Consider the following 23,984-nt stretch of genomic DNA (forward strand, 5'->3'; position numbering starts at 1 on the left):
GGATTTGAATACATATCACTATATGTATTAAGTGAATGTTCCAGGGAATTGGCAGTAGCATTGATGTCTTAGAATAAGAGTCTTATTAAACAGGACAGGTTCCAAGGGAGTGGAAAGAAGGTAAAATTATTCCATTGCATAAAGGAGGTGATAAGGATGGGGCTACAAATTATAGGACAATCTGTATATCTGAAGTTATGGTGAAGGTACTAGAAAGATTAGTGAGAAGTAGGATACAGAAATGGGTTGATAAACAGCAGTATTCTCTGTGGTTATTAGCATGAGTCTGTTAAAGGGAAATCATGTTTTACTAATTGAATTATGTACTATAACAAGGTGACAAATACCTTGGTCAAGGTAGATACATTAATACTTAGATTGTGCAAAAGCTTCTGATAGACTACCATATGACACGCCATTAAATAAACAAAGAAATAGAATTGGATAACAGATCAGTGAGTTGGATTGGTGACTGAATGTCAGATAGGTATCAGAAAGTTCTATATGGGAGTGCAGTATCCCATAAGAGGAGTCACTAGTGGGTGTATCACAGGGGTCAGTTTTGGGATCACTGTTGTTCAATTTGTATATTAATGATATTGGGATGAATTTAACTAGTTATGTGCAGCTGTTTACAGATGATGCAAAATTTGGGAGATGTAGAGTCAATGCAGAGTCAAGCAGATGGTATGGACTTATAGGAAGACTTGAATATGAATGGGCAGGTAAGTGGCACTATTAGTTCAATGTTGCAAAGTGTAAGATTTTGAAATTTGGTAAGCAACGATGGGATGCAAAGTATACACTTAGTGGGAAAACTTAAAAAGAGATGAGAGATCTGGGAGTGGTGGTGGTGGACATGAAATCTGGGATGGTTGAATAAGGACAGGAAATTCAGGAGTTACATTGCACAAGTTGTGAAATCATCGCATTGGATAATGGCAATGATGTGGAAGACTCTGATGTGCAGAAATAAGGAGGTAATGATTCCAATCTATAAGGTTTTGATAAGGCCTCATATGGATTATTGTGCTTAGATTGGTCACCGGGTTTTCATGGTGATGAGGATATGTTAGATAAAAAGTGTCTCCAGAGAAGATTGACAAAGGTGGTCAGTGATCTTTGGAAAGTGGAATATGAAGACAGACTGAAAGAATATAAATTGCACTGCCTCATGAATGGGAGGAGGAGGGGGGGGGAATGTGATTGAGACCTATAAGTTAGTCAGAGGTTGTTATCAGGTTGACATGGAAGAAATTTTTATAGAATGGGAGAGGAGATAGAACAAGAGACCATCCCTGGAAACTGTATAAAGGGAATGTGAGCAGAGAAGTGAAGAACGGGTTCTTTTCATGGACAGTGGTTGGTGAGTAGAATGTGTTGCCTGAGTGTGTTGTGAATATTGACACATTGAATCAGATTAAGGCACGGTTGGATGAGCTTTGTGTGTATGACAGTGTGTACCGCCCATGATGAGGTGCTGACTCCAGAGAAGTCAGACATTAATAATAATAATCTTGGATAAAACCAAAAGTGCTTAGAACCAAAACAGGAGCAAGTGAATTTATTAAGTCAAAGTATTTCTGGCACTACTGATTCTCCAAAGACATTATAGGATCGTGATTTTCCTAAGGTACGGACAACTGTAGCTGTCATAAAATTGGCTACCACAGCTAATTTTAATTAATTCTATGTTGTGGAAGCAGGTTGCAAGTTATAAACCACTCAAAATTGTAGTTTCCATTTATTGCCTAAACCAGCTAGTTTATATTATGCTTTGTTTGAAAGTGGAGCTGGCAGTCAACAGATAGTGAATAATGTCATAATATATAAACTTTAATTCTGAATTATTTTAGAAAAAAACATAAGTACTTTTTTTCTTTTCTTCTTCTGAGACCAGGTATGAAAACAGCTCACTTTATTTTATGAGGTTTTTTCAATGGCAGTTATTCTTCTCTTCTTCTTCTTCTACTACAGCTTCTCCCACTTAAGTGGGGTCACTGTTTGTTATGAGTCTCCTCCACACCTTCCTGTCTTGGGCTGTCACCACATCCAAGTTCTTCATCTTCAAGTCCTCTTCTACCAGCTCCCTCCATCTCTTCTTTGGCCGCCAACGCTCCCGCCTTCCTTGCACATCTATCTGCATGACCCTTCTTCCCACATATTTGTCCTCCCTCCTCATCACATGACCAAACCATCTCAACCTTGCCTCCTGTATTTTCGCTCCTAAGTTCGTAACTTTCACTGTTCCCCTGACATAGTCATTTCTCAGATGATCCTTTCTGGTCACACTGCACATCCACCTAAGCATTCTCATCTCTGCTACTTCCCTCCTGCTGATGTTATTTTTCCTCAGGGCCACAGTTTCTATAGCATATGTCATAGCTGGCCTCACTACTGTCCTATAAATTTTGCCTTTCAGATTGATCGGCACCCTCTTATCGCATAACACTCCAGCCATCTCCCTCCAGTTCCTCCAACCCGCTTGTATCCTGCATCCCACTTCCTTCTCAGCTCCTCCATCTTCTTCCACTGTTGAACCTAAGTATCTAAAGTCTCTCACCTTCCTGATGACATTTCCTTCCAGCTCCAGATCTGTCTCCTGGCCATCGCCCACTGCGCAACACATATACTCTGTCTTACTTCTGCTCAGTCTCATACCTCTCTCTTCCAGTACTTTTCTCCATCTTTCCAGTTTAGTTTCCGCTTCTTCTCTTGAATCTACACACAGCAAGATGTCATATGCATACAACATTGTCCAAGGTGCATCTTCTCTCACCTCCTCTGTTACCACCTCCATCACAATATTAAACAGAAACGAACTTAATGCTGACCCTTGATGCAAGCCAACTGTTACTTGAAAACTTTCTGTCTGTCCCAAACAGGTCCGAACACTTGTCTTTACATTTCTGTACATTTCCCGCACCAACCTGACATATTTCTCCGGCACCTTCTTCTCCCTCAGACACCTCCAGACTTCTTGCCTTGGCACTCTATCGTATGCTTTCTCCAGATCAATAAATACCAGATGTAGCTCCCTTTGTTTCTCTTGATATTTTTCCATCATCTGTCGTAACCCAAAGATAGCATCTGTTGTTGATCTACCAGCCATGAAGCCAAATTGTTCCTTTGCAATCTCCACCTCCTCCCTCAATCTACCATCAAGAACCCTTTCTAGGATCTTCATTATGTGGGACATCAACTTTATTCCTCTGTAATTTTTACAGTCTTGTGCATCCCCTTGTAGATGGGAACAAGAGTACTCTCCCTCCATTCCTCGGGTATATTTTCCTGTTGGCAAACTTTCATGAACAGGTCCCACAGCAGGTCAATTCCCTCTTCCCCCAGTGCCTTCCATGCCTCCACTGGAATTCTGTCGGGGCCCACCGCTTTTCCATTCCTCATCCTCTTCACGGCCTCCATCACTTCCATTCTACCGATGTTCTGCACCATCCTCTCAGAAGGCTGCCCATCTCCTCTGTGAGTCCTTGCATTTTCCTCATTCAAAAGTCCCTCAAAGTATATTTTCCATCTGTTTCTTATGTCCACATCCCTCCATAATACTCTTCCTTCAGCATCTTTGATCTGCCTCACATGTAAGATGTCCTTAGCTGCTTTATTTCTACATTTCGCTAGTTGGTAAATTTTTCCACTTTATTTTATGAGGTTTTTTCAATGGCAGTTATTACATACTATTATTATTATAGTAATCCCACAGACACAAGAGGTTGCCAAATCTGTAGCACAATCAGTGTGTGAACATACTTGTCAACATGTCTGGATATCATGTAACTTACAGTGCTATGATATCCACTTTTTAAGAAAATTTTTTTTTTAATATCGCAGTATAAGATAAAATAGTGTTTTTAAATTTTTAAAACAGATAATAACAATTAACAAGCAATTTTACAAACTTCAGGTAAATTTTGAGGATTCTCCCTTCCTAACGATAATCCCTCCACAATGGGCTGAAAATACTGTAGTACATCATTACTGGATGACCCCACAGTTAGATAAGCTAGAAAACCTGATTTAGGAATCAAAAAAGTCACAAACTATTTACACAACTATATCACAACAGATTCAAATCTGCAGCTTGTTGATGACAAATTCACTTAGTCATTCAAACTGACGTCTAGAAGAATTACTGAAAACATTAATAAAATGAAACAGTTCAAAGTAAAATAACAAAATATGGATTACATGAGCTGAAAGAAGTATAAGATAGACAATTCACAAACATTACAGTGAAACATATCCACCCATTTCTTCTCTGTCCAAGACGAACCTATCTCAAGTCCTCCTATTATGGGTTCTAGGCAATTAAATGCAGACAGCTTGCCATTTCTCTGCTGCATCTATCTAAGGGTATTTTATGTCTGTAGATGTATGTGTATATAGGGCTGTTTTTTTGGTTTGTGGCATGAAAAAATTGTGTTTCTGGGGTAACTTCACCTTCATGTGAAAAGTCCTCATAAGAGTTCTTCACATCCTAGAGCAATGGTTCCAAACCTTTTTCCACTTGCGTACCCCTTTTAAACCCATTTCTATAAATTGTACCCCTTGTTTTTAGAATAGCTTTTTTTAAATACTGACACTTTTGTTCAGAGCCTATCTTAATGTAAAATAGTTTACTTTACTTGTTTTTCTGCCATTACTGATTATTTTTCGTGTACCCCTGAACGGTCCAGCATGTAACCCTCGGGGTACGCATACCACCAGTTGAGAACTGATGTCCTAGAGGGATTCCAATCCTCTTTCCATCAAATCTATACTGAATGAGTCACAGAGGTTCCACGAAACATATATAATGCAGAATATAGTAATAAAAAAAAATTAAATTTTTAAGTTCATTCAGTATAAAATACACTCAAAAAGGCAAGCAAATAATTATTTTACTAGAGAGAAGCACAGTATCAGATTGCTTTAGAGTGGGATGAAAAATAATAATAATAGTTTATTTTCAAAGCTTCTTTGTTCTGTATAGTATAGAATTTTCAGCAAATGGTGTTACCCTTAGTGGAAACCTTATGATCTCTAGAGCAGGGTTCCCAGATTATCTAACCCTTGGACCACAAGTAGTAAATGTACTCTAGGTCTTCAACCATTCATGGTTGGAATAAAAATTTGTTTAATTTTTAAAAAATTAAAAAGTGATCACTAAAATGATATGAAAGTCATCACTAGAAGTGGATGACTATCATTGAAGCACTATTAAAAGTTAAGTACTTACCAATAACATAAATGAAATCCTTTACTACACAAGCTGCAGAACCGGAACGGGCAATTAACATTGGAGCCATTTCTGTCCATATATTAAGCCTTGGGTTATAGCACTGCACGAGATCAATTCCATCTCCATCTTCAAGTACTGCACCACCTGAAATATGTCATTATAATTATATATAACAAAAGAGACTAAATGCAGTATCCAGATTTTGATAATTTAAAATGAAATATAGGTTCACATGAAACATATCTTAGGGGATTTCTTCAATGTAAAAATGCAATGTAAAAGAGATCTTCAAGACTTTCTTTACACTTGTTTTCCTTCTTCACCCTGTTCTTTCCAAGAATTTCTTATTCTCTAAATATGCCTTTGACTTTGCCCACAACATCAACATTTTTTTAAATTTTTTTATGTAGTTCCCACCCATGAAAGATTATTAGTTATCCTATAGCACATTTGTACTGTGGATGGCCTAAGGATTTTTTTCCCCATTTTTATCAATTATATCATCATCATCATCATCATCAAATTCCTGCCATGTACCCTCAAGGGGTGTACAGGATATGATAGTACTACATGAAAAAAATTACATCATTATTAATTTCCTATCTACAATTTCCTCCAAATCAGTCTGTTACTTGTCAAGACTCCAACATTATCAGATCTTATATTTCTATCATCTAAAGCACTTTGTACTGTATCAATCCACCTATATCTTGGTCTTCCTCTGGGTCGTTTTGCTGCCAACCTGGCAGAGAACACTTGTTTTGCTAATCTTTCCTCGCCCATTCTGTTTAAGTGACCATACCACCTGAGATTAGCTCTGCTAACGTATTCCTGGATGCTGACAATATCAAGTTCTTTCCTAATATCCTCGTTTTTAATATGATACTGCCATTGATGCCATCTGTTCATGCCTATAATCTTTCTCAGGACTCTCATATCTGTGGTCTCTAGTCTTTGGTCAAGTGTTTTACTTCTGACCCAGCTCTCAGATCCATAAGTTAAAACTGGTTTGAACACTGTCTTGTATACAGCTAATTTAGTGTTCTGACTAATTTCTCTCTTATTCCATATGAATTTATTCAATTGACTTCCCACCATACCAGCTTTGCTGATTCTGTTGTCTATTTCTATATTCAATTTACCATCTTCAGTAAAAATCGTGCCTAAATAGCTGAAATGTTTTACTTGTTCCACAGGTTCTCCATTCACAACACAGTTGACATTTTCAATGATTCTGCCTATTTTCATTGTCTTTGTCTTTTTATTGCTGACCTTCATACCATATCTATTACAACAGCTATTCAATTTAGTCAGAGAATCTTGCAGACTTGTAGCGGATTTATTTATTATTATTATTATTGTTCCGGGAAACTCCAAGGAGTCGACAGACTCATCGAGGGAGGCCCTAACATCATGTCTGGAACAACTATTCAACATTCACACAGTATCTATCATATCTTGCCTTGAACTCATTCACGGTCGTAGCACCCACAACAGACTTTGGAAGCTTATTCCACCAAGTAAAAAACCTAGCTCTAACAGCCTTGTCAACTATGCTCTTGCCCAGCTTCCATGCATAGCCCCTAGTCCTCCCACCACCAGTCATATTTTCAAAAATATCTACTGGATCAATCTTATAAAAACCCTTCAGTAATTTGAATGTCTCAATCATATCACCCCTCCTTCGCCTATCGTCCAATTTCTGCAACCCACAAATACTCAACCTATTCTCATAAGGTTCATTCCACAGACCTGCTATCATCTTGGTCACTCGTCTCTGGACCCTCTCCACTGACAATTCATTAGTTGCTTCTCGTACTACACGAGCTGGTATACCATCCAACCCCACAGATGTATCGACATTGAGGTTATGCAATAGACTACTCACCTCCACTTCATTCACCACAATTCCCGTATAATCTACTGGTTTATTCGTTTCTGCAATGTCACCACCTGGATGATATATTCTTGCAAAGTGCTCACTCGGTAACTCAGCTATCTCAACTGATTCAGTTACCTCCCTACCATCGGCATTCTTTAAAATCATTCTGCCATGTACATTTTTCCTTTTACTTGCTACATATCTAAAAAACTGTTTAGGATTCTCTTTAGCCTGCATGGCCAATGTTCTTTCGTAATCCTTTTTTGCTTTTCTTACCACACTCGTCACCCTTCTGGCCTGCGCTTTATACCGTTCATGTGCCTGCCGGTCACCTTTCTCCTTAAATTCCCTCCATAGTTGTTTCTTTTTTTGCAGCTCAAGCTTAATGGTGTTATTCATCCATTTAACCCCTACTTGATTTATTATTCGGACTCTAGGTATACAGTCAGCCATTGCTTCATGCAAGCACTTCTTAACCACCTCCCATGCACTATCAACTTCTAGTCCTTGCAGTTGTACATGCCATGGCACTGAGCCAATCAAACTCCTAAGCTTGTCATACTTTCCAGCCCGATAATTCCACATGTACCCTGTCTTAATTGAAAATTCTACACCTTTAGCCACCTCCCAAGTCAAGACCCTATGATCACTCTCGCCGATTGGTGGCAATGTGGTCATATTTGTTACAGCCAAATCCTCAGATGTAATTACTAGGTCAAGCACTCTCTGACCCCTAGTATTTTCCATTACATGCTGTCGCAGATAGTTATCCCTTCATAACCGCATATAATCCAATTCCTTCCTCCCGTGTGTCCTCTCCTCACTCCAATCAATGCGACCATAGTTGAAATCTCCCATAATAATCACCCTCCTTCCACTCATTTCTTCTATTTGCTTGTGCATACTGTCACCACCATCTTTTCCATCACATGGTCTATAGCAGCACCCAATTGTATATTTAGTTCTGCTAGCCACAATCTCACACCAAATGGCCTCAAATGTGTTCTTTTCTCTATCCTGCAATTCAACTTCTATTCTCCTCAGCTGTAGCTCATCAGCTATCATCAACAATACTCCTCCCCCCCATTTTATTCTCTCTGTCATTCCTGAACACACTATACCCATCACATTCAATCCCATTAGCTATAGCATCTACAGTCAGCCATGTTTCACTAATACCAATAACGTGTGGTCTGGAAGTGCCAACCATGGCCAAAAACTCTTCCTTCTTGTTCCTAATACTCCTAGTATTAGTGTACATGAATTTAAGACCCCCATTAGCCCCAACCCTATCTTGATGCCTTATATTAACTATCTCACTCTGGTTTGTTGTCCTTATTTGCTCTAGCATATTGTATTCATTCTTACATTCAACTGCCTCCCTAAGGACTGTATATCTACTCCCCCCCCTTAACGAATCTAGTTTCCCTGAATTTGCACATCAACTACATTCAGCAACACTTTCACAAGTCTTCTTACACCATAACCATTCAAATGCAAGCCATCCATCTTATATAGATCCTTTCGCCCTTCAAACTCACTCCACACATCCACAAATTCCACACCACTCGTCATACATAACCCACGCATAAAGTCATTCGCAATTATGGCCCTCCTTTTAAACATTTCACTGTCATACCGTGGCAAAAGACTAATCATTCTAACTCTCTCACTCTTTTCTTTTGCTACCTCAAACAATTCATTCAGGTCTTCTATCATTTCCATTTTATCTCCTTTCAAATCATTCATACCTGCCATAACAATCATTTCTTTCACCCTTTCCTTTTGCTCTCTAATAGACTCAGTTACATCCTTTATGGTCGCACCAGGTTGGTACGATTTTGTCAAATCCTCTACTAACACACCTCGTACTAACGAGTCTACTAATGAGAATTTAGAAGTATAACATCATCCGCATAAAGCAAAGAGCTGACATTAACATCTCCAATTTTGATATCATGTTTATTACCACTTTCCTTCATAATGTGATCCATATAGATAATGAATAACAGAGGGGATAATGTACATCCTTGTCTCACACCAGATTTAACATTAAACCATCTTCCTGTACTTCCTTCAATTCTAACTGCTGACTTACAACTCAAGTAAAGACTAAGTATTGCTTGATATAATGCCCCATTGACACCATATAACTGCAGCGTATTGCATAGCTTCTCTCTTGGCACCTTGTCATATGCCTTTTCCAGATCGACAAAACTTAAATACAGATCTTTGTTATATTCCCATGCTTTCTCGACTATTTGTCGTAAAGTGAAGATCTGATCCTGACAGCCTCTATTTGGCCTGAATCCAGCTTGTTCTTCACCAAGCTTTTCTTCCACAATTCTTCTCAAACGTTTCTCAAGTATACTTGCATAGATCTTGCCAGGAACACTCAGTAGGGAAATACCTTTGTAATTCTCACATTCAGTTTTATTTCCCTTTTTATATATGGGTACTATGAGAGCTCTACTCCAATCATCGGGAATTCGTCCCTCTGTCCAGGCTTTCTGAACTATACAGTGCAGCCAATGTAAGACTCTTATACCACCATACTTCAGCATTTCTGGTCGAATATCATCTACTCCTGCTGCCTTTCCACATTTCAAGCCTTTGATGGCTTTTTCTACTTCAAGTATGGATGTGTATTCCTGATTGCATGCCTGGTCAGTGTTTTTTTTATCACTGTGCTATCATCACTGCTTGCTTCATTTAGCAGTTTTTCAAAGTAATTACTCCATACTTCAAGGATATCTTTTTCTCCCGTTTTCATGTCACCTTTATCATCTCTAATTCCTTTTACAGCACTCTTTTCTCCATTCTTAAGCTTCTTCAACAACCTCCAGAATATTTTGCCACCTTCTTGATATTTATTTTCTATATTCTTGCCAAAGTCCACCCATGACTTTTGTTTAGCTAGTTTTACACAGTATTTAGCATTCTTGCATTTGTCTCTATATTCTCTAAGAGCACAAGCTGACTTATTTGACAGGAACTTTTGGTATGCTTTCTTCTTTTCCTTCACTGCCTCTTTAACTTCCTGTGTCCACCAGGGAGTTCCGATTTTTTTATCCTTGCAGACAACCTCACCACATGCCTCTCTGGCAGAATCAATCAATGTTTTCTTCAGAGTTTGTCACTGAATCTCCAAGGTTTGATTCCTGTTCTCAAACTCTTTCATTTTTTCTTCAATAATCTTTGTGTATTTTAGTCTACAGCTGACATCTGAGAGCTGCTAAACTTTTATTCGCTTTAAAACTTTCTTACATGTTATTCATTTCAATATGAAATTCAATTTTATCCTGCTCAAGACTAAATAGTGATCACTTCCAATTTCAAATCCTCTGTACACTCTGGTGTCCTGCACCAGGGAGAAAACATCACTATCAACAATAACACAGTCAATGAGACTTTTCTTATTCCTAGCCTCTTCTCTCCATGTGAATTTGTGCACATTTTTATGTTGGAACATGGTGTTAGTCATAACCAGTCCATGTCCTGAGCAGAAATCCAACAGATATTTGCCATTATTATTAGCTTTGCTCTTTTCTCTAAATTTTCCCAAAATATTTTTGTATGTCTCACAATCATTTCCTACTCTGCTATTTAGATCCCCAACAAGGACCAACTTTTCATTTTTCATTGTGTCAGTTGCTTTTTCTAAAGCCTCAAACAATTCCTCCACTTCTACCTTAGTAGAACCTTCTGTGGGACCATAGGCACAAATAAGTCTCATTGTCCAGTTCCCCATTCTCATATTTGCCCACATTACTCTACTTGAGACTGACTGCCATTCAAGAAGATTAGCCTCATATTTTGCGTTGAATACTATGGCTACTCCTTCTTTTCCTTGATTGTCATTGCCTGAATATAACATTTTGTATTTATTGCTCAGAAAGATCTCACCAGTTTTGGTCTTTTTTGTTTCAGTCACCTCTATTATGTCGATCTGGTACTTATCTAATTCCTCAGCTAGCTCCATTTCTTTGCCATTCAGGCTTCTTACGTTGATAGTACCGATCTTTAACTCTGGTGATGTTGAGTTGGGGTTTATTTTCAGATTTGTTCCAGTAGCTGACTTTTCGCTGTTCGCCCTGGTTACCTGGCGAAAACAACGGGGGCCTTGTTTAACCGAGCGCACCCCAGCCAGCATGAAATTTTGTCATGTTGTACCATTATTCTATATTTTGGTTTAACCAATAAGAATACAATTTGGTCGGCTAAATCCCAAATTGCCAGCCCATCCTCGTCCGTTCAGTATCCAAGTAGATACCCAACAGGGTGCACCACGAGAAGGTGAGGATTGGACATTAGGTCAGAAGCCCTGGTCGGTTCTCCGCATTCCTTTAAAGGCTATGTGGAGGTCTCCTCTCAGTTATACAGCTTTGACCCTTAAGCACCCCTATCAATTATATATATATATATATATATATTTTGTAATTTTTTTATTTATTTTTACATAGTCCAGAAACCCTGCTCTAGAGATCAGACATGGAACTTTTTCAAGCCACTTTAGGCCTCCAATAAGTGGGGTGATAGTCTCACACTAGGTGATGAAATTCATCTCCTACCTAAAGATGCCAAGAAAATAATTTCTTGGCATCTTCACCTTCTCATCACCCAAACATGTTTAAACAATAAATTAAAGATGCCAAGAAATTATTTTCTTGGCATCTTTAATTTATTGTTAAAACATGTTTGGGTTGTGAATATACACGCTGTTGTTCTCAAAATATGCTATTTTAATACGCAGACTTTTGCACACCATTGTGACCACTAAACATTCAATAAATTTGTCACAAATTTTACTAGATTTTTTACTTATTACATAAGACAAAATAAAAGGATGCCTCATAGCTATAACTAAACTTTGAAAATAAGAAGCACCCTACTATATAATATACATTCACAAATAAGCATCAACTACTTGGATCTGATATCAGGCAATGTAAGAGATGAAGTGATTTTAGAAGTGATTCAAATCAGAACAGCTGAGTATCACTTGAACAATATGTATAACTGAGTTATTATATTGCACTATATTGGCAAATTTCTGCATTATGTTATGTATTAGCAAGAATATATTTATGTATCAATATGAAAAAAGTGGGCTAACTGACATGTGCTCAACATCCTTCATGCAGTATGATGGAGAAAAAGAATTCAAAAGTGAAAGATTATTCTAGGAACCAGCATATACACTATAGAACACTTCTAATTTAAATAAATTTGGCTGTGAACTGCCAAAATGGGAGAGTGTCATCCTTTGCCTAAACACACCCGCTCATATGTCCATGAGCACACCTAGAGAGCACAGTCAGACCATTCGCTTTTAACACGTTCGCTGCCTTGCTACTTCGGCATAGTCTGTTCCCATACACCGAGCAATTTCATTTCTTCAAGGTCAGTACGGTAATCTCGTTGCCGGCGGCAAGCATCATACGAGTATACTCGTAGCTGGCTTGTGTAGCTCATATACAAACTATGAGTATACTCGTAGTTGGCAGCGAACGTGTTAATTCTTGAAAACACCTTAATTCAGCAATAGGGATGAATGGGATATCAGCATGAATGCTAAAACTGGCTATTCCTTTGACCAGGTTATATAATCTGAGTCTCAGAACAGGGAAGATTCTGCAGGAATGGAAAGAATGTATGGTAATCCCATTGCACAAGGGTGGTTAGTGCAAAGACCGATGTATCCAACTATTGACCAATTAATATCTCCAGAGTGGTGGTAAAGATTTTGGAAAAATTGGTTAGGTCTTGCATTCAGAAATGGATTGACAGTGAATCGCTACTTTGCAATGAACAGCATGGGTTTACTAAGGGAAGGTAATATTTTAGCAACTTGCTCACATTCTATAATAATGTTACCATTCAATGGACACCATGAATGGTAACATTATTTTGACAGAATGTAGCATGGAAGACTGTTGCATAAATTGGAGAATATGGGTTTGGATTACAAAATATTAGCATGGATAAGAGGATGCTGACTGACAATATCGAAAAGTGGTATATGGGAATGCAAGTCTGCAAGATTAAGGTAACTAGTGGTGTACCACAAGTATCTGTCCTTGGTCCAATATTCAATCTATACATTAATGATACTGAGAAAGATTTGACAGACAAAATACAGAAATTTGCTGATGATAAAAAGATAGGGTAATCAGAAATGCTGCTGATATGCAGTACTTGCAGAATGGTTTGAACAGGCTGGAATTGTTGGCATGGGAAAATGGATGTCAGTAAATGCGAAGTCATGCACTTTGGTGTGATTAGATATCCAATGTTGTATTATATTGGTAGGATTATGTTAGAAGAAACTGATCAGGTTAGGGATCCTGAAGTGTTAGTAGATAGCAAGTTGAAGTTCAGGGGCCATGTAAAAAATATTGCAAATACAACTCAAAAGATAATTGTAATGCTGACTTTCACATGTAAAGATAAGGATGTCTTTACAAGGCCTTGATAAGACCTCACTTGGACGATTGTGCTCAGGTCTGGTTTCCTGGTTTCTGTTGTGATTCTGATACAGTATAGAGAGAGTGAAAAGGAGAGTTAAAAATAATATCAGGATTGTAGAATACTGATTATGAAGACGGACTGAGAATTTGTAGACTGCAGACACTAGAAAACAGGAGGAAAGAGGGGTGATATGATTGAGACTTACAAATTTCTGAAAGGGTCGTACAGGATTTCAGTTGATGAAATTTTTCATTTTTCAGAGGGTGGGGAAAGGACAAGAGGATATCCTTGGAAGCTGAAAATGAATGTCGCTAAGAAGGGGGTGATGAAAAATCACAGAAACTGTAATTTTTCTCTCAGGGGGTTGTGTGTGATTGGAATAGATTGCCATTGGATATCGTGTGTGCAGGCAGTGTGAACAAATTTAAGAATAAGTATATAAGCTGGTGCACATAGTATGTGGTCTCCCTCAATGAGTCCCTGACTTCCTGGAGGTCTCTCTTAATAATAATTATTATTATTAATGCTGGTAAAATTTATTTATTTTTAACCTGAAGTATAATACATTGAAAGAGTTTTATTAATATGGTAAAACTCCTGTTTTACCCTTGTAAAAGGCTCTGATCAGCTACATATGGACTACTGCAAGAAGATTTTGGGGTCTGATTTTCAATAGGATGAGGATATATTAGAGAGGTTCCAGAGGGGGTTCACTAAATCAGTTTCAGTTTTATAGAACATGAGATATGAGAACACACCTTGCAGAGCCTTGTGAATAGAATGAACACTAAAAGAAAGGATTACGATAATTCATGGAGATCCGCCCCACAAGCGATGCAATCAATATGGTAAGCTTAAGATTAATGTTTCTAGTTTGATCAATTGACTGGCTTTTTTAAAACGATCTAGAGACAGCAACATCATTCCGAATTGCATCAAGCTTAAGAGAAAATTCACCTCAACAAAGGCACAACGAATATACCACTGAATGGAGAAAGTGCTACCAGAAAGAACTTAGCCGTTACTCAAAACCAGCTACAAAAAGAAAAATCGGAACTTTCGAGCTACTTAAACACAGATATCTAGATGATCCTGGAAAAGATTACAGACAACATGGCGAACCACGTCCTCCAAACGAAGAAAGAAAACCTAATTTCCAAATTTCAGAGACTAAAAGATCGACAAAACCAGCCGCCATATTCAAATTTCTTCACAGGGAATAACAACCAATCAGAAGCAAGAAACAACAGAAGCCACCAATAGCCCACAGGTAACAGTAACATAGTTAACCTATCTGACCATGTTTTAAATAACGAACTATCGGTATTAAATAAAGGGCTAAATTTTGCCGTAGCACCCAAGTCAATAAACAAACTTGAATTTATTTGTAATATAGAAAAAGCTTAAGATTCATTCCAAATAACATAGCAGACAAAATACGTTTACAAACTGTCAACATTTTAAATCATAACAAAACAATAACAAGCAACTTAACAAAACACAAATTAACAGCAGTAAAATCATTAAAGTCAAATCCAACCAATAAAGGAAGTGTCACCGTTATTTTAAACTGAACCACTTATGTAGAAAAAATTAATCTTCTAGTCTCGGACAATAACACATATCAACTCGTTAACTACAACCCAACCAATAGAATAAAAAAGAAAACAGAGAAACTACTTAAGTCATTACCACATGGCTCAAAGATATGGTCAAAAAATTATTTCTGCACTACACTCATTCCCCAAGAATTTACTGGCTACTGAAAATTCATAAAGAAAACACCACTCCGGCCTATAGTTGATGGGATCGATAGCCCGAATTATCACTTAGCCAAAAAATTAGCGGCAACACTCAAGGAGTTGGTAGGTCATTCCCCCCTCCTATATCAAAAACACACAACACTTCATAAACATCATCCAAAACATTAAATTAGAAGGAAAGATTTATTAGTCAGTTTTGACATCTCTGTCCTCTTTATGAATGTCCCAATCAGTGACACAATCCTTCTTTAACAGAACAAATTCCCTCCAGATATCACGGCACTCTTTACACATGTATTGAGTTCGGGTTATTTTGTATGGCAAAACGCTTTCTACCTATAAAAAGAAGGCACAGCCATGGGCTCGCCATTACCCCCCCACACACACATTGCTAACTTTTATATGGAACATTTTGAGCAACTTGCTCTAGGTTCCTCTCCTTTAAAACCCAAAGTCTGGCTTAGATACGTTGACGATGTTTTCGCGATCTTGTCCCATGGCAGCCAGACACTAGACACATTCCTTGGCCACCTAAACAAACAAATAACACAAACGCATACAGTTCACAATTAAGATTGAAAAACAGAACACACTTTCGTTTCTAGATACACTTGTCACATGTCGTCCTTCTGGCAATCTTTCCTTCACGGTTTACCGGAAACTGACACATACTGGCCAATATATACACATAAACTCCTACCACCACCCAACACAAAAACTAGGTGTCATTAATACTCTAAAAAACAGGGCTCAGAACATCTGCTTCAGTGAACAGGCACTGAAAGATGAATTGAAAGTTATCAGCAATACTTTTCAAAAAAATAGGTACAGCCAAAACACTATTAACAAAATTCTCTACAAGACCTCAAAAAAAACAAAGACAAACTAGACTACAATAAAACTATAACCGTTCCTTACATTAAAGGGATATCAGATAAAATAAACAGAATACTAATACTACAAAAATACAACCTCAAAGCCACCTTTAAATCTCCTGCAAAATTAAAAAGCTTACTCAACTCATCCAAAGGCCCACTCCCTCCGCTGGTCCACCCTGGAGTATACCGTATTTATTGCACTTGTAACATACCATATATAGGAGAAACAGGATGCACAATTCCTATCAGACAAAAAGAACACATATGACACCAAATATAATAATTATGGTGAAGCTGACCTTTCAGATCATGCCCTGAACACCTTACATAGAATTGACTGGAAAAGCAACAGTTGTCTACATCACACCAAAAACATGGTATGAACGCAAATTTAAGGGAGCATGTGAGATTATTACCAACCACCGCAATCCAAACAATGATGGTCTAAAAATCCCAAACATATGGAAAGCATATATTCGACCCACAGAAACCTTCCTCTCTAAGAGCAACTATAAACAGAACTGTAGAAAATCCAGGATCCTAAATCAAAAATAACAATTGTAATGCTAAAAGCAGGACATCATTTTACCATCTGTAAGAATGTTTATTCATGTTATCAGAAATAGAATTTAGCTTGATGTAGTTTATAAATAATTAATTTTTTTTTATTGTATGTAATGTAACTTAGCTTTTCCTGTATATTTGTATACGCTCCAGATGATGATCTTAATATGAAGATCAAAACGTCGGGATATTAAAAGAGTTATTTATAATACAGTTGTAAAGTCCATAATTTCTAAAATAAATGCCGATCACCGTGTAACATTAAAAGAAAGGCTTATGAAGAGAAGAAGAAGAAAGGATATGATTGAGATATATAAGTTGGTGAGGAATTGTTTACCAGATTAATGTGGAGGAGATTTTTCACACAGTGGAGGGAGACCAGGATACAACAAGTAACCATCCCTAGAAACTGTAATAAAGAGGGTGTGAGCAAGAGAGCACGTTCTTTTCATGAGGAGTGGTTTGTGAGAGTAATGCATTGCTGATGCAGAAACTGCAAATGAGTTTAAGGCACAATTCTATGATATTTTTGCATACATGTGAATCTCCTGTGATAAGTTTTTTGATTCCATGGAGGTGTGATGTTAATAATATCAAAAGCTTTTGCAAAATCCAAGTAAACCATTGTATATGCATATCCCTTGTTCAAGATATTCGTTACCATGTTATTGTTCATAAGTTAGTAAAACATGATCTCTCCTTAACAAACTCATGATGATAACCACAAAGAATACTGCTGTTTTCAACTCAATTCTGTATTCTACTTCTCACCAATCTCTCTAGTACCTTCACCACAACTCCAGATACAAGATTGACCTATAATTTGAAGCCACAGCCTTATCACCATCTTTATGCAGTGGAACAATTTTACGCTCCTTCCATTCCTTTGGAACCAGTGCTGTTGTAAGACTCTTATTAAACAAGCATGCCAATGCTACTACCAATTCCCTGGAACATTCCCTTAAGATGCGAGGTGATTTGTCATCAAATCCTATCGCCTTATTCATATCAAGATTATTTATTTCCTCAAATACCTCCTGCTCACTCACAATTAAGCCATCCTCTCCCATGTCCTCTACACTTATGTTCCTCATAATTCCACCCAGATCAGGAAGAAACACTCTTATAAATTGATCACTGAATACCTCAACAATGTCTTCGGCAGCATTTAATTCTACCATTTTCATCCATTAACATCATCTTACCATGATCATTCTTCTTTCTACTTGCCACACATCTAAAAAACTCTCTAGGGTTTTTCTTTGCCTAATTTTCCAATTTCCGCTCATACTGCACTTTTGTTTTCTTGGCTTGTTCTTTATACTCTTCATGTAACTGATTATTAACATTATTCATCTTGTACTGACTCCAAAGTACCTTCTTCTTCCAGATTTCATACTTACCCTACCTTATTCAGCCTTTTGGCCTTTGGAATACATTCACACATTGATGCTGTTATGTATTTTGTCAGTTCCAAAGCAGCATTCATTTCCTTACCACTCAGTTCCTCATTTCATGCTATAGCTCCAAGCTGTCTCCTAGGCTTGTCATAATCACCAGCCTTATAATTCCAAATATATCCTTTCCTCACAGAAGTCTGCATACAGCTAGCCACAACTCAAGTGATCAGTTCATGATCACTCTCACCAATTGTAGGAAAGTGTGAAAACCCTTCTCACAATTACATCCTCTGATGAAATTATCAGATCTAGAAACTTTGATCCTCATGTGTCCTCCTTCATGTGCTGACCTGAGATAGTTATCTCTCAAGAAATTCATTTTTCTTATACCCAAATGCTATTTCTTCATTCCAATCTATATTGCCATAATTAAAAACACTCATAATAATTACCCTTCCTTTGTTCATTAATCCAAATTGTTTATACATTTCTTCATCCCCACCCTCCACATTCCCTAACCTATAGCAACATCCAACTAAGTATGTCTTCCTGTCAACTTCCACATTACAGCACACTGCCTTATAACCAGTCTCACTATTTCCCTCTTTCATATCTACCTTATGTGGACTTCATTCCCCTGCTATCATCAGCAGCACTTCCCCCCTCCCTTTCTATCATCACTAAAAATACTGAATCCTTCCATTCCTATTCCCATTAAGATATCATCATCATCATTCAACCATGTTTCAGTTATTCCAATGATTTTGGGCAAATAAACTCAATCACTGAAGCCATTTCATCCCCCTTATTTGTGATATTTCTGGCATTTGTAAAGGAAAAGTGAAAGAATTGATTATTTTTGCTGTCATTGATAATGTGAAAGGCAAAAAATACTAAATGAGAAGATATGAAACAGTTATTGGAAGAAGCAAAGAGCAAAGGGGTGAAGATTGCATGATTGCTGCCAGACTACTATAATAGACAAGGAGGGAAATGATTATAAATGAATCAATGCACAGGTTATGCAAAAGAAATAGTTTGAGTTTGATGATATATGAATTTGACAGATGGAAGGACTTATATAATGCTAATGGACTGTACTTAAATGGATTTGGAGTTAGGTGTTTAGAGAAAGGTTTGTTCACTGAGAGTGCAAAAGCACAAGGATAGAAAACTACAGTTATTAAATGGATACAGGTGAGTGTGTGTGCCCTGTGATAATGCCTTAGTATTTTACTAAGTTTTTATATTAGTGACAACTGAATTTTGCAAAGTCATTCTGTTTGCTTGCTTAATAGAATTCTACATGGAATTCTGTTTGTTAAGCAAACAAATGAAGATGGATATGAAATGAAACTGGTGATATTGATACAAGGGTGGCTGATGTAAAAATACCAATGAGCAGTACATAGCGAAGCAGAATCCAGGAAAAAATAAGTGATTAGCAGTTCACTAAAATGCTCTGTTCTTGAATCGCTACTCTTTAATTTGGACATAAATGATACTGGGTATGATAATAATATGATAATGGGTATGATAATAAATGATAATCAGTTGCTTGATGTTGATGATGCAAAATTGCACATCATAGTAGTTAATAAAGGTGATGTAGAGAGCATGCAGGACAATTTAAATAGACTGACAGTGTGGACAAAAGATAACAAGTAGCAGTTTAATGCAGAAAAGTTATGCATTTTGGCATGAAAAGATTACAAGTTGTGTGCCACTGATGGAACTATACTCTAAGAGATTGACGAAGTTGGGGATTTGGGTGTATTGGTAAATATAGAATCAAGTTCAGAAAGTATATTGCTAAGATGGTGGAGGTAGCTCATAGGATTACTTGATTATTGAAGACTACACTAACAAGCAGAGATAAGGAAGTTATATTCCTCTCTCTAAGGCCTTGATACAACTCAGGTCTGGCAACCTGTGTTACTTGGGGATGAGGAAGTGGTGGAGAGGTTCTAGAGGTGAGTGACCAAGATGATGAGTGGTCGTTGGAATGATCCATATGATGATAGATTGAAGGTTTGACAGATGGTGAGAGATTGAAGGTTTGTAGCTTCTTGAGAAAGGATGAAAAAATTTAAAAAACTGTTAGAAGAACAGAAACAATCAAAAACAAGGCAACAGTGATGTGTGGCTTGTGTCAGCTGTCTCTTCGGAGGGTTTGGAGAAGCTGAAGTCTAATATGTCATGAGATCTGATCAGATTTCTAAATGACATTTAAGATCAGATCTTGGTTTCTGTTCAGTGAACGATGTGTGTTAATGATCTTAGTGCATTCCTTAATTAGATGTAAAAGGAAGTTGCTTATGGGAGAGGGTATAGTGATTATTCCAATCAATCGTGTAATCTGTTGTGGATGCAAAATTTGCAAATCAAGATTTTTCCTCTCTTCTGTATTCTACATTGCTGAAATGTTTTTTTTTTTTTTTTTTTTTTTTGTTTGAAATCTTCTAGAAAACCACAAGAACAAAGAATTTTAAAAACACCCGGATGTCTGGAGGAGTTGCTTCCTTTGAAAATCTAGTAGGCTATGGATAGTTTGGATAGGCTAGTAAGCTACTCAGATATTATGACTCTTGAGTAGAGGAATGATCCTAATGGAGAGATTTCTGATGTATGGGATGGAAACTGAGTCTGTACTGAATGTTAGTATTTTTAAATGGGTGGAGTATCAGAAATCTGGACAATGTTCCTGCAATTTCTGCTAAGAACAAAATGATGGAAAATAGATCGAACTCTCTCTTTTGGTTTACCTTCATCTTCTAAAACTCATATATTTTAGGGGTATGAATTATGCTTAATTTCTTAGAGAGATGGTGAGACGGAGCATTAGCAAAGCATCTAGTATCTTTGAGTTTCAGGGACAGCATGAGAGTATCTGGCATCCCTAGGCAAAGAAAATTTAGGCGCCCCTATACATTGTCTCTATGCAGTAATTAGTGCATTATTTTTTCGATACCCAAATTAGATTAGTGCGCCTATATACATCTTAAAAATAAATGTTACAGATTTTAAAAATTTTCTATCTATACATTTTTATGGCTAACTATTTTAAAAAATCACTCACCAGAATGAAATAATTTAGTTACTGATTTAAAACATTTTACGAAGTTATTTTTAATGGCATATTACACTATTTCTAGGGTTTCCCAAAGTGTGTTCCACGAGAAGTTCCTGGAATTTGTCATTTTAGTTTTCTAAGCATTTTTTATGAATAAATATTTTATAGTGGAAATATTCTGAGGAGAATAATATTCGAGAATATGTCAGAAAGCTCAGACCCAGAACGCCTAATATTTGTGTATCGTTAATTTTTACACATCGAAACCATTCAACATTTGGGAAAGGGAATACCGCTGTTTATGATCGGTCATAAAAACTGCAAGCAGATTATAACAATTGGCGGTGTCCTCTGTTCTCAAAACTGAAGGAAATGACATCTGTGTAGCAAATGTCAGTGACCAAGTGGCATATTTTTAAACATGGAAATATTCATGAATTATCGTTAATTTTCACACATCGAAATCTTTCAACAATCGGGAAAGAGAATACCGTTGTTTATGGCCGATCATAAAAATTGCCTGCAAGCCGATTACAACACATGGTGATGTATAATATTTTTCATACGAAATTTAGCTCAATTCTTTGTTAAGAAGTAGAATAATAAAATTTATATTCTGAATATGTTTTATTGTCTTCCAGCTTCATGATTTTCGTTTAACTAGGCCCTGAGGCATACCTTCATTCTTTTATAAAAAAATTAAGGTTCAAAAAAGAAATTTGAGAAACGAATTATACCTTTTCCCATAGATTATTATATTCGATTAGTGCGTTTTCGATTAATGCGCCTGTTTTAAAGAATGCATTAGGTGCACTAATCAAGGGATTGCTGTATATATGTTTGTCATACTCACACAAGCACATGTACTCCTACACATGTGGATATTTATAAAAATAATATCATTAAGGACATTTATATATAAAATTTATTAATCAAACCTATACATTTGTATACATATATCATTACTTCTAATATCTGTATAGCAAGAAAATTAATCTTAAATACAAAAATTATGAAAAATTAATCTTTCGGGCTTTTGCTTTGGCAAAGTTTTGAATTAATTCATCTATATTGATTGTAGACACAATTTCATGCTCTATAGATATTATTGCTAGACCAATGAGTCATTCCTGAGCCATTGTAGAGCGAGTGTAAGTTTTAATTTTGAGAAACTCCTTTCTGAACTTGCTACTGATACTGGCAATGTTGAAAAAATTCTCAGAGCAATAAACACATTTGGAACACTATTTTCTAAATTATTTTTGCATATGTATGACAGGACATCTAATGAGGAAGTATTTTCTGGAATTTGTCTTGCTATTATTTGTAATTCATTACATAAATCTGTTCCGTCAATATCTCTAGAATTATCATGTATTAAATAATTTTACAATATCAAACATTTTTTAAGCAGTTCTGCTGAAGTAATTTTTTGAAATTCGTATATATTTAAAAGAAAACCAAACTTTTCGTTAATTGTAGACATGTGCTTGAATTTTTCATCAACAGATGTAATTGCGGTATCAATAATTAAAAAATAAAAATCTACCTTAAATTTTTGTTTAAAATCTGTTATAAATTCATCCTCAGCTTCATACACAACTTGTTTCTTTTTTTTTTCTATGTCTAACTCTTTCTTGTTCAAAATTAGGCGTTACACCTAAGGCCTCAGCGATTTTTTCTGCATCTGTTAACATCTTTTCAAATTCATCCTCATTTCGGATTTTCATTAAGAAATTCTTTGTATCGTTAATACAATTTATGGCACCATTTATAACAACACTTGTATTCTGAAGTTGTTTACTTGTAAAGTTTATTTCAAAAAGTATATTATACCACATTACTAAGGATGCGATAAATTTGAACTTCCTTAAAGTTTTAAGAAGACTACTTGCATCTAATTTCATGGTATTTCCACTTAATCCACATAAACTATCATCTTGAGATATATTTCTTGCAGTGCTTCGCAAAATTCGGACAAATTATATCTTAGGGACTTTAATGAGTCAATTCGACTCTCCCATCGTGTATCACAGACTGGTTTGAGTGTAAAATTACTTGTGTTTTTTGAGGTATTCCCATCGACGAGTCGAACTGGAAAAAAACACATATAGACAATGTACCACGTCAAAAAATACTGTGGCATCTAAAGTATTAGCAGTGCAATTCACTACTAAATTTAATGAATGTGAACTACAGGGTACATACACTGCTCTCGGGTTAATATTTGAAATTCGCCGCTGCACACCTTTTACATCACCTTTCATATTACTGGCGTTATCGTATCCTTGACCTCGTAAATCTTGTATTGGTAATGAAAATTTGTCTAGAGTTCCTAGTATTTCATTTGATAAAAATTCTCCAGTGGTATTTTTTATTTCTATAAATCCCAAAAAGTGTTCTTTTATAGAAACCGTGCTATTACTAGTGTCTACGAATTGAAGTACTATGCTCATTTGTTCCGTGTAACCAATGTCGGACATACAGTCAATAATTATGAAATAATATTTTGCGGCAACAACAGATTCTAAATTTTCTTTTTTATCGCATTGGAGAAGATGTTTATTATTTCATTTTAAATATCTTTTCCAAGATAATCCACATATGTATCTTTATCTTTTATTCTTCGAAGATGTTCATTCATTATTGGATCAAACTTGGCTGGAAATTCGACAAATTTAAAAAAATTTCCATTTCCATGCGAAAACAATGTCTCA

At 36.5% G+C, this 23,984-nt stretch overlaps 1 protein-coding gene across 4 annotated transcripts in view; it reads right to left on the reverse strand.

Annotated features, from left to right (window-relative positions):
* LOC150097270 (kelch-like protein 24) overlaps positions 1–23,984 on the reverse strand; it is a 218,732-nt gene that overhangs the window by 40,812 nt on the left and 153,936 nt on the right. For all 4 annotated transcript variants that reach the window (XM_090407144.1, XM_090407143.1, XM_090407141.1 and 1 more), the window contains one exon: positions 5,234–5,380. In XM_090407144.1, the coding sequence (XP_090263270.1) occupies positions 5,234–5,380 (147 nt within the window). The remainder of the gene's footprint in view (positions 1–5,233; positions 5,381–23,984) is intronic.

Source organism: Typopeltis vanoorti, chromosome 17 (genome assembly GCF_054136105.1).
Source record: "Typopeltis vanoorti isolate ZY-2024b chromosome 17, IOZ_Tvanoo_1.0, whole genome shotgun sequence".
NCBI lineage: Eukaryota > Metazoa > Arthropoda > Arachnida > Uropygi > Thelyphonidae > Typopeltis > Typopeltis vanoorti.